This window comes from Salvelinus alpinus, chromosome 3 (assembly GCF_045679555.1).
Source record: "Salvelinus alpinus chromosome 3, SLU_Salpinus.1, whole genome shotgun sequence".
Lineage (NCBI taxonomy): Eukaryota > Metazoa > Chordata > Actinopteri > Salmoniformes > Salmonidae > Salvelinus > Salvelinus alpinus.
This window is the reverse complement of record NC_092088.1, coordinates 109019045-109035330: the sequence shown is the minus strand read 5'-3', so window position 1 is coordinate 109035330 and position 16286 is coordinate 109019045. Positions and strand designations below refer to the sequence as shown.

The window sequence follows — 16286 nt, the reverse complement described above, 5'->3', positions numbered from 1 at the left end:
CTAGCAGTAGAGACTACAGAGGCTCTGTAGAGACTAGCAGTAGAGACTACAGAGGCTCTGTAGAGACTAGCAGTAGAGACTACAGAGGCTCTGTAGAGACTAGCAGTAGAGACTACAGAGGCTCTGTAGAGACTAGCAGTAGAGACTACAGAGGCTCTGTAAAGCCTAGCAGTAGAGACTACAGAGGCTCTGTAGAGACTAGCAGTAGAGACTACAGAGGCTCTGTAGAGACTAGCAGTAGAGACTACAGAGGCTCCGTAGAGACTAGCAGTAGAGACTACAGAGGCTCTGTAGAGACTAGCAGTAGAGACTACAGAGGCTCTGTAAAGACTAGCAGTAGAGACTACAGAGCCTCTGTAGAGACTAGCAGTAGAGACTACAGAGGCTCTGTAAAGACTAGCAGTAGAGACTACAGAGGCTCTGTAGAGACTAGCAGTAGAGACTACAGAGGCTCTGTAGAGACTAGCAGTAGAGACTACAGAGGCTCTGTAGAGACTAGCAGTAGAGACTACAGAGGCTCTGTAGAGACCAGCAGTAGAGACTACAGAGGCTCTGTAAAGACTAGCAGTAGAGACTACAGAGGCTCTGTAAAGACTAGCAGTAGAGACTACAGAGGCTCTGTAGAGACTAGCAGTAGAGACTACAGAGGCTCTGTAAAGACTAGCAGTAGAGACTACAGAGGCTCTGTAAAGACTAGCAGTAGAGACTACAGAGGCTCTGTAGAGACTAGCAGTAGAGACTACAGAGGCCCTGTAGAGACTAGCAGTAGAGACTACAGAGGCTCCGTAAAGACTAGCAGTAGAGACTACAGAGGCTCCGTAGAGACTAGCAGTAGAGACTACAGAGGCTCTGTAGAGACTAGCAGTAGAGACTACAGAGGCTCTGTAGAGACTAGCAGTAGAGACTACAGAGGCTCCGTAAAGACTAGCAGTAGAGACTACAGAGGCTCTGTAAAGACTAGCAGTAGAGACTACAGAGGCTCTGTAAAGACTAGCAGTAGAGACTACAGAGGCTCTGTAAAGACTAGCAGTAGAGACTACAGAGGCTCTGTAGAGACTAGCAGTAGAGAATACAGAGGCTCCGTAAAGACTAGCAGTAGAGACAACAGAGGCTCTGTAGAGACTAGCAGTAGAGACTACAGAGGCTCTGTAAAGACTAGCAGTAGAGACTACAGAGGCTCTGTAAAGACTAGCAGTAGAGACTACAGAGGCTCTGTAGAGACTAGCAGTAGAGACTACAGAGGCTCTGTAGAGACTAGCAGTAGAGAATACAGAGGCTCCGTAGAGACTAGCAGTAGAGACTACAGAGCCTCTGTAGAGACTAGCAGTAGAGACTACAGAGGCTCTGTAAAGACTAGCAGTAGAGACTACAGAGGCTCTGTAGAGACTAGCAGTAGAGAATACAGAGGCTCCGTAGAGACTAGCAGTAGAGACTACAGAGGCTCTGTAGAGACTAGCAGTAGAGACTACAGAGGCTCTGTAGAGACTAGCAGTAGAGACTACAGAGGCTCTGTAAAGACTAGCAGTAGAGACTACAGAGGCTCTGTAAAGACTAGCAGTAGAGACTACAGAGGCTCTGTAAAGACTAGCAGTAGAGACTACAGAGGCTCCGTAGAGACTAGCAGTAGAGACTACAGAGGTTCTGTAAAGACTAGCAGTAGAGACTACAGAGGCTCTGTAGAGACTAGCAGTAGAGACTACAGAGGCTATGTAGAGACTAGCAGTAGAGACTACAGAGGCTCTGTAGAGACTAGCAGTAGAGACTACAGAGGCTCTGTAGAGACTAGCAGTAGAGACTACAGAGGCTCCGTAAAGACTAGCAGTAGAGACTACAGAGGCTCTGTAAAGACTAGCAGTAGAGACTACAGAGGCTCTGTAGAGACTAGCAGTAGAGACTACAGAGGCTCTGTAGAGACTAGCAGTAGAGACTACAGAGGCTCTGTAGAGACTAGCAGTAGAGACTACAGAGGCTCTGTAGAGACTAGCAGTAGAGACTACAGAGGCTCTGTAGAAACTAGGACACCGGGTAGTAGCTAGCTACCACACTAAAATAAAGATGCCCCCATGGTCAAAGAGAGAGGTAGTGTTAGCCTGTCTGCCTGTTAGCCTGTTGGTCTGCCTGTTAGCCTGTCTGCCTGTTAGCCTGTCTGAGAGCAGTGAAACAGAACAGGACTCTGTGTTCAGACGGTGTCCTTGTCCTAACGGCTATTTAAAGATCTCTGAATGACGTGTTTTTTAACTCGTTACTCTGATGAACCTGTCATGTCACTGTTCTTACTGCTACCTGGAGTTTAATCAATGAACTGGAGACAACATCCCATAATCTCTATGGATCCTGGTCAACATCCCATATTCCCTATGGATCCTGGTTAACCGGAGACAACATCCCATATTCTCTATGGATCCTGGTCAACATCCCATATTCCCTATGGATCCTGGTTAACCGGAGACAACATCCCATATTCCCCATGGATCCTGGTCAACATCCCATATTCCCTATGGATCCTGGTTAACCGGAGACAACATCCCATAATCCCTATGGAACCTGGTCAACATCCCATATTCCCTATGGATCCTGGTCAACATCCCATATTCCCTATGGATCCTGGTCAACATCCCATATTCCCTATGGATCCTGGTCAACATCCCATATTCCCTATGGAACCTGGTCAACATCCCATATTCCCTATGGATCCTGGTCAACATCCCATATTCCCTATGGATCCTGGTTAACCGGAGACAACATCCCATATTCCCTGTGGATCCTGGTCAACATCCCATAATCTCTATGGATCCTGGTCAACATCCCATAATCTCTATGGATCCTGGTCAACATCCCATAATCTCTATGGATCCTGGTCAACATCCCATATTCCCTATGGGTCCTGGTCAACTGGAGACAACATCCGATATTCCCTATGGATCCTGGTCAACATCCCATATTCTCTATGGATCCTGGTCAACTGGAGACAACATCCCATATTCCCTATGGATCCTGCTCAACATCCCATATTCCCTATGGTTCCTGGTCAACATCCCATATTCCCTGTGGATCCTGGTCAACATCCCATATTCACTATGGATCCTGGTCAACATCCCATATTCCCTGTGGATCCTGGTCAACATCCCATATTCACTATGGATCCTGGTCAACTGGAGACAACATCCCATATTCCCTATGGATCCTGGTCAACATCCCATATTCCCTGTGGATCCTGGTCAACATCCCATAATCTCTATGGATCCTGGTCAACATCCCATAATCTCTATGGATCCTGGTCAACATCCCATATTCCCTGTGGATCCTGGTCAACATCCCATAATCCCTGTGGATCCTGGTCAACATCCCATAATCTCTATGGATCCTGGTCAACATCCCATATTCCCTATGGACCCTGGTCAACATCCCATAATCTCTATGGATCCTGGTCAACATCCCATATTCCCTATGGATCCTGGTCAACATCCCATATTCCCTATGGGTCCTGGTCAACTGGAGACAACATCCGATATTCCCTATGGATCCTGGTCAACATCCCATAATCTCTATGGATCCTGGTCAACATCCCATATTCCCTATGGATCCTGGTCAACATCCCATATTCCCTGTGGATCCTGGTCAACCGGAGACAACATCCCATATTCCCTGTGGATCCTGGTCAACATCCCATAATCTCTATGGATCCTGGTCAACATCCCATATTCACTATGGATCCTGGTCAACATCCCATATTCACTATGGATCCTGGTCAACATCCCATAATCCCTATGGATCCTGGTCAACTGGAGACAACATCCCATATTCACTATGGATCCTGGTCAACATCCCATATTCCCTATGGATCCTGGTCAACATCCCATAATCACTATGGATCCTGGTCAACATCCCATAATCCCTATGGATCCTGGTCAACATCCCATAATCCCTATGGATCCTGGTCAACTGGAGACAACATCCCATAATCCCTATGGGTCCTGGTCAACTGGAGACAACATCCCATATTCCCTATGGATCCTGGTCAACATCCCATATTCTCTATGGATCCTGGTCAACATCCCATATTCTCTATGGATCCTGGTCAACATCCCATATTCTCTATGGATCCTGGTCAACATCCCATATTCTCTATGGATCCTGGTCAACATCCCATATTCCCTATGGATCCTGGTCAACTGGAGACAACATCCCATTTTCTATATTCCCTATGGATCCTGGTATTCCCTATGGATCCTGGTCAGGTGTGTGCCTTTCCAAATCATGTCCAATCAATTGAATTTACCACAGGTGGACTCCAATCAAGTTGTAGAAACATCTCAATGATGATCAATGGAAACAGGATGCACGTGAGCTCAATTTCAAGTCTCATAGCAAAGGGTCTGAATATTTAAGTAAATAAGGTATTTCTATTTTTAATTTAGTATAAATGTGCAATAAAATAAATAAATACATATATTATTTTCACTTTGTCATTATAGGGTATTGTGTGTAGATTGATGAAGAAAAACATGTGTAAAAAGTCTGTCTGTCTGAATACTTTCCGAATGCACTGTAGGTGTTCCTTTGGTCAGGGTGGGAGAGGGCAGTGCTGTAGGTGTTCCTTTGGTCCAGGTGGGAGAGGGCAGCACTGTAGGTGTTCCTTTGGTCAGGGTGGGAGAGGGCAGCGCTGTAGGTGTTCCTTTGGTCCGGGTGGGAGAGGGCAGCACTGTAGGTGTTCCTTTGGTCAGGGTGGGAGAGGGCAGCGCTGTAGGTGTTCCTTTGGTCCGGGTGGGAGAGGGCAGCACTGTAGGTGTTCCTTTGGTCCAGGTGGGAGAGGGCAGCACTGTAGGTGTTCCTTTGGTCCAGGTGGGAGAGGGCAGTGCTGTAGGTGTTCCTTTGGTCCAGGTGGGAGAGGGTAGTGCTGTAGGTGTTCCTTTGGTCCAGATGGGAGAGGGCAGTGCTGTAGGTGTTCCTTTGGTCCAGGTGGGAGAGGGCAGTGCTGTAGGTGTTCCTTTGGTCCAGGTGGGAGAGGGCAGCACTGTAGGTGTTCCTGTTGTCCAGGTGGGAGAGGGCAGCGCTGTAGGTGTTCCTTTGGTCCGGGTGGGAGAGGGCAGTGCTGTAGGTGTTCCTTTGGTCCAGGTGGGAGAGGGCAGCGCTGTAGGTGTTCCTTTGGTCCGGGTGGGAGAGGGCAGTGCTGTAGGTGTTCCTTTGGTCCAGGTGGGAGAGGGCAGTGTGTAGGTGTTCCTTTGGTCCGGGTGGGAGAGGGCAGTGCTGTAGGTGTTCCTTTGGTCCAGGTGGGAGAGGGCAGCGCTGTAGGTGTTCCTTTGGTCCGGGTGGGAGAGGGCAGTGCTGTAGGTGTTCCTTTGGTCCAGGTGGGAGAGGGCAGCACTGTAGGTGTTCCTTTGGTCCAGGTGGGAGAGGGCAGTGTGTAGGTGTTCCTTTGGTCCGGGTGGGAGAGGGCAGCACTGTAGGTGTTCCTTTGGTCCAGGTGGGAGAGGGCAGCACTGTAGGTGTTCCTGTTGGTCCGGGTGGGAGAGGGCAGTGCTGTAGGTGTTCCTTTGGTCCGAGTGGGAGAGGGCAGTGTGGAGTGCAATAACGATTGTCATCTGTAGATCTTTTGGGGCGGTATGCAAATTGGAGTGGGTCCAGGGTGTCTGGGATGATGGTGTTGATATGAGCCACGAACAGCCCTTCAAAGCATTTCATGGCTACAGATGTGAGTGCAGAATGGACCACCATATTCTTGGGTACAGGGACTATGGTGGTCTGTTTGAAACATGTACAGTGCCTTTAGAAATGATTTATACCCCCTTGACTTATTCCACATTTCGTTGTTATGTTTGTTATGTTATGTTATGTTATGTGCTCTGGCACCCCAATGGTGGAACAAACTCCCCCACGACGCCAGGTCAGCGGAGTCAATCACCACCTTCCGGAAACACCTGAAACACCACCTCTTTAAGGAATACCTAGGATAGGATAAAATAATCCTCCTAACCCCCCCCCCTCCCCCTTTAAAAGAGTTAGATGCACTATTGTAAAGTGGTTGTTCCACTGGATATCATAAGGTGAATGCACCAACTTGTAAGTCGCTCTGGATAAGAGCGTCTGCTAAATGACTTAAATGTAAATGTTAAATGTAAATGTTGTTACAGTTGTCATTTAATTTGGATTATAATTTCTTTAACAAAAGGGGTTTAATACTTATTGACACAAGACATTTCAGCTTTTCATCTTTAATTAAATGTATAAACATTTCTAAAAACATAATTCCACTTCGACCTTATGGGGTGTTGTGTGTAGGCCAGTCACACAACATATAAATGTAATACATTTTAATTCACAACAAACTGTGGAAAAAGTCAAGGGGTGTGAATACTTTCTGAAGACACTGTAGGTATTACAGGCTGGTTCTGGGAGAGGTTGAAGATATCAGTGAAGACACTTGCCAGTTGGTCAGCGAATGCTCTGAGTCCTGGTAATCCGTCTGAATGTTAACCTGTTTAATGGTCTTACTCACATCGGCTACGGAGAGCGTGATCACACAGTTGTCGGGAACAGCTGGTGCTCTCATGCATGGTTCAGCGTTGCTTTCCTCAAAGCGAGCATAAACGGCATTTCTCTTGTCTGGTAGGCGTCACTGGACAGCTCGCGGCTGGGTTTCCCCTTTGTTAACCGTAATAGTTTTCAAGCCCTGCCACATCCGACAACCATCAGAGCCGGTGTAGTAGGATTCGATTTTAGTCCTCTATTTACGCTTCGGCTGTTTCGTAGTGGGATTTCTTAAAAGCGATTTCTTAAAAGCGTCCAGGTTAGTGTCCCGCTCCTTGAAAGCGGCAGCTCTAGCCTTAAGCTCAGTGTGCATGTTGCCTGTAATCCATGGCTTCTGGTTGGGATATCTACATGCTGTCACCGTGGGGACGACTTCGTCGATGTACTTATTAATGAAGCCAGTGGCTGATGTGTTAAACTCCTCACGGGTACTTCCTGTTTTAGTGTTTGCTTGTAAGTAAAAGACCCTGGTCAAAAGTAGTTAACTACATAGGGAATAGGGTGCCATTAGGGACAAAGATAACCCGAACCCAGACTGTGGACTCGTTAACTCTCCATAAAGGATCCACCCAACACAGCAGACTAACCCCAACACGAGATATTACTCTGTGTTGTAGACTCACCTCGTTGTTAGCACTCTCCATGAAGGATCCTCCGAACACAGCAGCCATCCAATCACAGGAGGAGATGAGCAGAGGTCTGTGAGCATTGATGGTTCCATCCTCCAATCTGAAGGTGACGTCTGAGACACAGAGACATTATAACAACAACCTGAAGGTGACGTCTGAGACAGAGACATTATAACGTTGATCTATGATGCAGCATGGTTTACCTGTAAAGGTGTTCTTGTTGAGACACTCCTTGATGCGGTTGGATTTCCTGACGTGGAAGGCCTTGGTGATCTCCTGGTTCATGAAGCCCTCGTGGTTCATGATGTTCTCCACCATCATCCTCAGGTCAAACACCTCCAGGACCTCCGCGATCTGGGCGATCTTCATCAGATCCCGCTCCTCTTCATCCAGCTCCCCGGTGTAGAGGAACCTCAACACGGCACTGAACGGACCCAGCTGGATGGAGTAGTCCATCTTCACCACCGTCATGTGAGCCGGGGAGCCCGTCACAGGGTTGGTCACGCTCTCCTTGTGGATGCTGTAGAAGGCCTTGCTCCAGGAGGCCAAGGACAGCTTGGTGCGCCGGTGCTTACCAGAGAAGCTCATCATCTTCAGGGTGCCGTCGCTCTTCGAGGCCCGGAGGGAGCAGGGGGAGAGGTTGGGGAGTACAGCCACGTCCTCCTCTGTGTCCAGACTGAGGGTCCTGAGGAGAGAGTCCCGGGCATGCCGCTCCGTCATCACCAGGCACTGGGACTCGTCACTGAAGTCCATCTGGAAACAAATCACATTTATAACGTTTTTATGTCACAAAGTGCTCTACAGAAACCCAGCCGGAAACCACAGAGAGCAAGCAATGCAGAGGCAGAAGCACAGTGGCTAGGAATAAACACCTAGAAGGAAGGAACCTAGAGAGGAACCAGGCAAAGAGACACTACCTGGAACAGGTCATAAAACTTGGAGGAGGAGGTGGAGAGGTAGATCTTGTGGGCGAAGATGTGGATGTGATCCTGGAGGATGAACATGACGTCAGCACACAGAGGACTGTCCAATAGGAGGCCAGGACCCTCCCTGTTGTTGATGACACACTCTGGAATCTTGATGAGAGGGGGCGGTGCTTTGGGCGGCAGGAAGGGCGCCTGGAGGAGGGGCTTCTGGACCTTCCGGAGGTGGGACTTCCAGAACTGCAGGTGTCGACGAGAGATGAGCGCGGCTCGAATGGCATTGTCGAAGATGTCCTTGATGCCAAACTGGTCGAACACGCTGGTCTCATAGTAGGAGATGCCCAGCTCCTTGGCCACCTCCCGGCCACTCTCTGGAGGAAGGATGTCTCCTGGCTTTATAGGCCTGGTGGGGAGGAAATAAGAGCTATTCTCAATACGGAGTCATTATTTACTCTCTGGAGGAAGGATGTCTCCTGGCTTTATAGGTCTGGTGGGGAGGAAATAAGAGCTATTCTCAATACGGAGTCATTATTTACTCTCTGGAGGAAGGATGTCTCCTGGCTTTATAGGTCTGGTGGGGAGGAAATAAGAGCTATTCTCAATACGGAGTCATTATTTACTCTCTGGAGGAAGGATGTCTCCTGGCTTTATAGGCCTGGAGGGGGGGGAAATAAGAGCTATTCTCAATACTAAGTCATTATTTACTCTCTGGAGGAAGGATGTCTCCTGGCTTTATAGGCCTGGAGGGGGGGGAAATAAGAGCTATTCTCAATACGGAGTCATTATTTATTAAATGTATGTAAACCGGTTTGCTTAACAGAATAAAATGTCAGTAGTTACAGCACATAGTTTCAACTAACACTAAAATGTATAGATCTAGTCAATCAAAACCAGCCACATTATACGTAATGCTTATTCTATACCTGGCTAGTGGCCTCCTGGCCCTGTTGACAGCCACATGGTGACGTAATGCTGATTCTATACCTGGCTAGTGGCCTCCTGGCCCTGTTGACAGCCACATGGTGACGTAATGCTGATTCTATACCTGGCTAGTGGCCTCCTGGCCCTGTTGACAGCCACATGGTGACGTAATGCTGATTCTATACCTGGCTAGTGGCCTCCTGGCCCTGTTGACAGCCACATGGTGACGTAATGCTGATTCTATACCTGGCTAGTGGCCTCCTGGCCCTGTTGACGGCCACATGGTGACGTAATGCTGATTCTATACCTGGCTAGTGGCCTCCTGGCCCTGTTGACGGCCACATGGTGACGTAATGCTGATTCTATACCTGGCTAGTGGCCTCCTGGCCCTGTTGACGGCCACATGGTGACGTAATGCTGATTCTATACCTGGCTAGTGGCCTCCTGGCCCTGTTGACGGCCACATGGTGACGTAATGCTGATTCTATACCTGGTTAGTGACCTCCTGGCCCTGTTGACGGCCACATGGTGACGTAATGCTGATTCTATACCTGGCTAGTGGCCCCCTGGCCCTGTTGACGGCCACATGGTGACGTAATGCTGATTCTATACCTGGCTAGTGGCCCCCTGGCCCTGTTGACGGCCACACGGTGACGTAATGCTGATTCTATACCTGGCTAGTGGCCTCCTGGCCCTGTTGACGGCCACACGGTGACGTAATGCTGATTCTATACCTGGCTAGTGGCCTCCTGGCCCTGTTGACAGCCACACGGTGACGTAATGCTGATTCTATACCTGGCTAGTGGCCTCCTGGCCCTGTTGACAGCCACACGGTGACGTAATGCTGATTCTATACCTGGCTAGTGGCCTCCTGGCCCTGTTGACAGCCACACGGTGACGTAATGCTGATTCTATACCTGGCTAGTGGCCTCCTGGCCCTGTTGACAGCCACACGGTGACGTAATGCTGATTCTATACCTGGCTAGTGGCCTCCTGGCCCTGTTGACAGCCACACGGTGACGTAATGCTGATTCTATACCTGGCTAGTGGCCTCCTGGCCCTGTTGACGGCCACACGGTGACGTAATGCTGATTCTATACCTGGCTAGTGGCCTCCTGGCCCTGTTGACGGCCACATGGTGACGTAATGCTGATTCTATACCTGGCTAGTGGCCTCCTGGCCCTGTTGACGGCCACATGGTGACGTAATGCTGATTCTATACCTGGCTAGTGGCCTCCTGGCCCTGTTGACGGCCACATGGTGACGTAATGCTGATTCTATACCTGGCTAGTGGTCTCCTGGCCCTGTTGACGGCCACATGGTGACGTAATGCTGATTCTATACCTGGCTAGTGGCCTCCTGGCCCTGTTGACAGCCACATGGTGACGTAATGCTGATTCTATACCTGGCTAGTGGCCTCCTGGCCCTGTTGACAGCCACATGGTGACGTAATGCTGATTCTATACCTGGCTAGTGGCCTCCTGGCCCTGTTGACAGCCACATGGTGACGTAATGCTGATTCTATACCTGGCTAGTGGCCTCCTGGCCCTGTTGACAGCCACATGGTGACGTAATGCTGATTCTATACCTGGCTAGTGGCCTCCTGGCCCTGTTGACAGCCACATGGTGACGTAATGCTGATTCTATACCTGGCTAGTGGCCTCCTGGCCCTGTTGACAGCCACATGGTGACGTAATGCTGATTCTATACCTGGCTAGTGGCCTCCTGGCCCTGTTGACAGCCACATGGTGACGTAATGCTGATTCTATACCTGGCTAGTGGTCTCCTGGCCCTGTTGACGGCCACATGGTGACGTAATGCTGATTCTATACCTGGCTAGTGGCCTCCTGGCCCTGTTGACAGCCACATGGTGACGTAATGCTGATTCTATACCTGGCTAGTGGCCTCCTGGCCCTGTTGACAGCCACATGGTGCGTAATGCTGATTCTATACCTGGCTAGTGGCCTCCTGGCCCTGTTGACGTCCACATGGTGACGTAATGCTGATTCTATACCTGGCTAGTGGCCTCCTGGCCCTGTTGACAGCCACACGGTGACGTAATGCTGATTCTATACCTGGCTAGTGGCCTCCTGGCCCTGTTGACAGCCACACGGTGACGTAATGCTGATTCTATACCTGGCTAGTGGCCTCCTGGCCCTGTTGACAGCCACACGGTGACGTAATGCTGATTCTATACCTGGCTAGTGGCCTCCTGGCCCTGTTGACAGCCACATGGTGACGTAATGCTGATTCTATACCTGGCTAGTGGCCTCCTGGCCCTGTTGACAGCCACATGGTGACGTAATGCTGATTCTATACCTGGCTAGTGGCCTCCTGGCCCTGTTGACAGCCACGTGGTGACGTAATGCTGATTCTATACCTGGCTAGTGGCCTCCTGGTCCTGTTGACAGCCACATGGTGACGTAATGCTGATTCTATACCTGGCTAGTGGCCTCCTGGCCCTGTTGACAGCCACATGGTGACGTAATGCTGATTCTATACCTGGCTAGTGGCCTCCTGGCCCTGTTGACGGCCACATGGTGACGTAATGCTGATTCTATACCTGGCTAGTGGCCTCCTGGCCCTGTTGACAGCCTCCAGATCAGCGTAGCGCAGGTCCAGCTGACAACCCACCAGGATGACAGGCGTCCTGGGACAGAAGTGCTTGATCTCCATGTGCCACATGGTCTTGACGTGATGCAGAGAGTTGGGGTTGGCGATGGAGAAACACAGCACAACCACGTCTGACCTGGAGAGAACAGACAGGAGTCAGACAGACACACCAGGTAATCAGAGTCAGAAAGACACACCAGGTAATCAGAGTCAGAAAGACAGACCAGGTAATCAGAGGCAGAAAGACACACCAGGTAATCAGAGGCAGAAAGACACACCAGATAATCAGAGTCAGAAAGACACACCAGGTAATCAGAGTCAGAAAGACACACCAGGTAATCAGAGTCAGAAAGACACACCAGAGTCAGAAAGACACACCAGGTAATCAGAGTCAGAAAGACACACCAGGTAATCAGAGTCAGAAAGACACACCAGGTAATCAGAGGCAGAAAGACACACCAGGTAATCAGAGTCAGAAAGACACACCAGGTAATCAGAGTCAGAAAGACACACCAGGTAATCAGAGTCAGAAAGACACACCAGGTAATCAGAGTCAGAAAGACACACCAGGTAATCAGAGGCAGGAAGACACACCAGGTAATCAGAGTCAGAAAGACACACCAGGTAATCAGAGTCAGAAAGACACACCAGGTAATCAGAGGCAGAAAGACACACCAGGTAATCAGAGTCAGAAAGACACACCAGGTAATCCGAGTCAGACAGACACACCAGGTAATCAGAGTCAGAAAGACACACCAGGTAATCAGAGTCAGAAAGACACACCAGGTAATCAGAGGCAGAAAGACACACCAGGTAATCAGAGGCAGAAAGACACACCAGGTAATCAGAGGCAGAAACCATTCCATCCTTACCCATCCCATCCCCAGTCCCAGTCCCCTTACCCATCCCATCCCCAGTCCCAGTCCCCTTACCCATCCCATCCTTACCCATCCCATCCTATCCTTACCCATCCTTACCCATTCCATCCCATCCTTACCCATTCCATCCCATCCTTAACCATTCCATCCCATCCTTAACCATTCCATCCCATCCTTAACCATTCCATCCTTACCCATTCCATCCAATCCTTACCCATCCCATCCTTACCCGTCCCATCCCCGAGCCCCATCCCCAGTCCCATCCCCCAGTCCCATCCCCTGCCCCAGCCCCCAGTCCCTGCCCCAGTCCCTGCCCCAGTCCCTGCCCCCAGTCCCAGTCCCCTGCCCCAGTCCCCATCCCAGTCCCCATCCCCAGTCCCATCCCCAGTCCAATCCCCTGCCCCAGCCCCCAGTCCCTGCCCCAGTCCATGCCCCATCCCCATCCCCAGTCCCTGCCCCCAGTCCCCATCCCCAGTCCCAGTCCCTGCCCCCCGTCCCCATCCCCAGTCCCAGTCCCATCCCCAGTCCCAGTCCCCTGTCCCATTCCCCAGGCCCCTGTCCCATTCCCCAGTCCCCATCCCCCGTCCCATGTCCCCTCCCCCGTCCCCCGTTCCCATCCCCCGTCCCATGTCCCCTCCCCAGTCCCATCCCCAGTCCCCAGTCCTGTCCCGTCCCCATCCCCAGTCCCCATCCCCCAGTCCCCAGTCTTACCTTCCGTATGCGAAGCGTCTGTCTTTATGATGATCTCCGAAGGTGTCCCACAGCCTGAGAGACACACTGACCTCATCCACCACATCCCTGGAGCGCTCCAACACCTACAGAGGGTCACAGAGACACATATTAACGTACACAGTCAGTTAAATACTGTACATAGAATACAGGCGGGGGTGAGCGATGACAGGCGGGGGTGAGCGATGACAGGCGGGGGGTGAGCGATGACAGGCGGGGGTGAGCGATGACAGGCGGGGGGTGAGCGATGACAGGCGGTGGGTGAGCGATGACAGGCGGGGGTGAGCGATGACAGGCGGGGGGTGAGCGATGACAGGCGGGGGTGAGCGATGACAGGCGGGGGTGAGCGATGACAGGCGGTGGGTGAGCGATGACAGGCGGGGGTGAGCGATGACAGGCGGTGGGTGAGCGATGACAGGCGGGGGTGAGCGATGACAGGCGGGGGGTGAGCGATGACAGGCGGTGGGTGAGCGATGACAGGCGGGGGGTGAGCGATGACAGGCGGGGGTGAGCGATGACAGGCGGTGGGTGAGCGATGACAGGCGGGGGTGAGCGATGACAGGCGGGGGGTGAGCGATGACAGGCGGTGGGTGAGCGATGACAGGCGGGGGGTGAGCGATGACAGGCGGGGGGTGAGCGATGACAGGCGGGGGTGATCGATGACAGGCGGGGGTGAGCGATGACAGGCGGGGGGTGAGCGATGACAGGCGGGGGTGAGCGATGACAGGCGGGGGTGAGCGATGACAGGCGGGGGGTGAGCGATGACAGGCGGGGGGTGAGCGATGACAGGCGGGGGTGAGCGATGACAGGCGGGGGTGAGCGATGACAGGCGGGGGGTGAGCGATGACAGGCGGTGGGTGAGCGATGACAGGCGGGGGGTGAGCGATGACAGGCGGGGGGTGAGCGATGACAGGCGGTGGGTGAGCGATGACAGGCGGTGGGTGAGCGATGACAGGCGGTGGGTGAGCGATGACAGGCGGGGGGTGAGCGATGACAGGCGGGGGTGATCGATGACAGGCGGGGGTGAGCGATGACAGGCGGGGGTGATCGATGACAGGCGGGGGTGAGCGATGACAGGCGGGGGGTGATCGATGACAGGCGGGGGGTGAGCGATGACAGGCGGGGGTGATCGATGACAGGCGGGGGGTGAGCGATGACAGGCGGGGGTGATCGATGACAGGCGGGGGTGAGTGATCAAGTAGGTCTTGAATTAGAGGGTGATGCCTTTAATTTATACAGTAGGTGAAGTTATGGAGATTGTACTACTGTAGGAGTACAGAGGCAGATCCTCAGTTTAGGGTTCTTTAATGTTGATTGCAGATTAACAATGTTTGCAATTCTGTGCCATGTCACTCAGCTGTGATTATCCAATTAACTGTCCATTTATCCATGTGGTCTGGAAATAATAAACATGAATACAATGGCATCAATACTAAGATAAGGCACATTCATTTAGCAATAACAAAACAAGCTTTCATCTGATATAATAATCCAATGACAAACAAAAATACAAGTTGCTAGCAACATCAGACTAACCAGCTAACAATAGCAGGCAAAAATGTAGCTAACAATGTTAGATAGCTAGCATAAGATACATAATGCTGTAATAATGTTGAAAATATTCTTAAACTATTGACAACGTTCATCAGTAAAACACATACCTTACCTACAGTTCTGCAGTGGTTAATAAATCGGTCAGATTTGTGTTCACAGCAGTAAGTGGCGAGCTGCACTTGGTGATGAACTAAAACACCATGCCAGCTTGTGATAGCTGTGACATCATCGCTCAGTTCTTAAAGGGACAGGCTGACAGGCGGGGCTGTTTAATGACAGGCGGGGCTGTTTGATGACAGGCGGGCTGTTTAATGACAGGCGGGGCTGTTTGATGACAGGCGGGGCTGTTTGATGACAGGCGGGGCTGTTTGATGACAGGCGGGCTGTTTAATGACAGGCGGGGCTGACAGGCGGGTCTGTTTGATGACAGGCGGGTCTGTTTAATGACAGGCGGGGCTGTTTAATGACAGGCGGGGCTGTTTGATGACAGGCGGGGCTGTTTGATGACAGGCGGGCTGTTTGATGACAGGCGGGCTGTTTAATGACAGGCGGGGCTGACAGGCGGGGCTGTTTAATGACAGGCGGGGCTGTTTAATGACAGGAGGGGCTGTTTAATGACAGGCGGGCTGTTTAATGACAGGCGGGGCTGACAGGCGGGTCTGTTTGATGACAGGCGGGTCTGTTTAATGACAGGCGGGGCTGTTTAATGACAGGCGGGGCTGTTTGATGACAGGCGGGGCTGTTTGATGACAGGCGAGGCTGTTTGATGACAGGCGAGGCTGTTTGATGACAGGCGGGGCTGTTTGATGACAGGCGAGGCTGTTTGATGACAGGCGGGGATGTTTGATGACAGGCGGGGCTGTTTGATGACAGGCGGGGCTGTTTGATGACAGGCGGGGCTGTTTGATGACAGGCGGGGCTGTTTGATGACAGGCGGGGCTGTTTAATGACAGGCGGGGCTGTTTAATGACAGGCGGGGCTGTTTAATGACAGGTGGGGCTGTTTAATCTGCAGTGTAGAGAGACAGGTAGTGACAGACTCTGTATTGGTCTATAGCCCAGACCGTAGGGACGTGTGTTGGGGTTAGGGGTCAGGGGTCGGTATTGTACCTCTTGACAGACTCTGTATTGGTCTTTAGCCCAGACCGTAGGGACGTGTGTTGGGGTCAGGGGTCAGGGTTAGGTATTGTACCTCTTAACAGACTCTGTACTGGTCTATAGCCCAGACCGTAGGGACGTGTGTTGGGGTCAGGGGTCAGGGTTAAGTATTGTACCTCTTGACAGACTCTGTACTGGTCTATAGCCCAGACCGTAGGGACGTGTGTTGGGGTCAGGGGTCAGGGGTCGGTATTGTACCTCTTGACAGACTCTGTACTGGTCTATAGCCCAGACCGTAGGGACGTGTGTTGGGGTTAGGGGTTAGGGGTCAGGGTTAGGTATTGTACCTCTTGACAGACTCTGTACTGGTCTATAGCCCAGACCGTAGGGACGTGTGTTGGGGTTAGGGGTCAG

General features: G+C 51.5%; 1 protein-coding gene across 3 annotated transcripts in view; it reads right to left on the bottom strand.

Annotated features, from left to right (window-relative positions):
- The window catches only part of rhobtb1 (Rho related BTB domain containing 1), a 46205-nt gene that overhangs the window by 11454 nt on the left and 18465 nt on the right, over window positions 1–16286 (bottom strand). The window contains exons 1-6 of one of the 3 annotated variants that reach the window (XM_071394767.1): window positions 16049–16274; window positions 13204–13307; window positions 11565–11750; window positions 8075–8483; window positions 7361–7910; window positions 7152–7270 (exon numbers count right to left, since the gene is read on the bottom strand). In XM_071394767.1, the coding sequence (XP_071250868.1) occupies window positions 7152–7270; window positions 7361–7910; window positions 8075–8483; window positions 11565–11686 (1200 nt within the window). In that variant the 5' untranslated portion in view covers window positions 11687–11750; window positions 13204–13307; window positions 16049–16274. Of the gene's footprint in view, window positions 1–7151; window positions 7271–7360; window positions 7911–8074; window positions 8484–11564; window positions 11751–13203; window positions 13308–15884; window positions 16001–16048; window positions 16275–16286 lie in introns of those variants that run through there. The other 2 variants (XM_071394769.1, XM_071394766.1) reach the window with 2 other exon arrangements.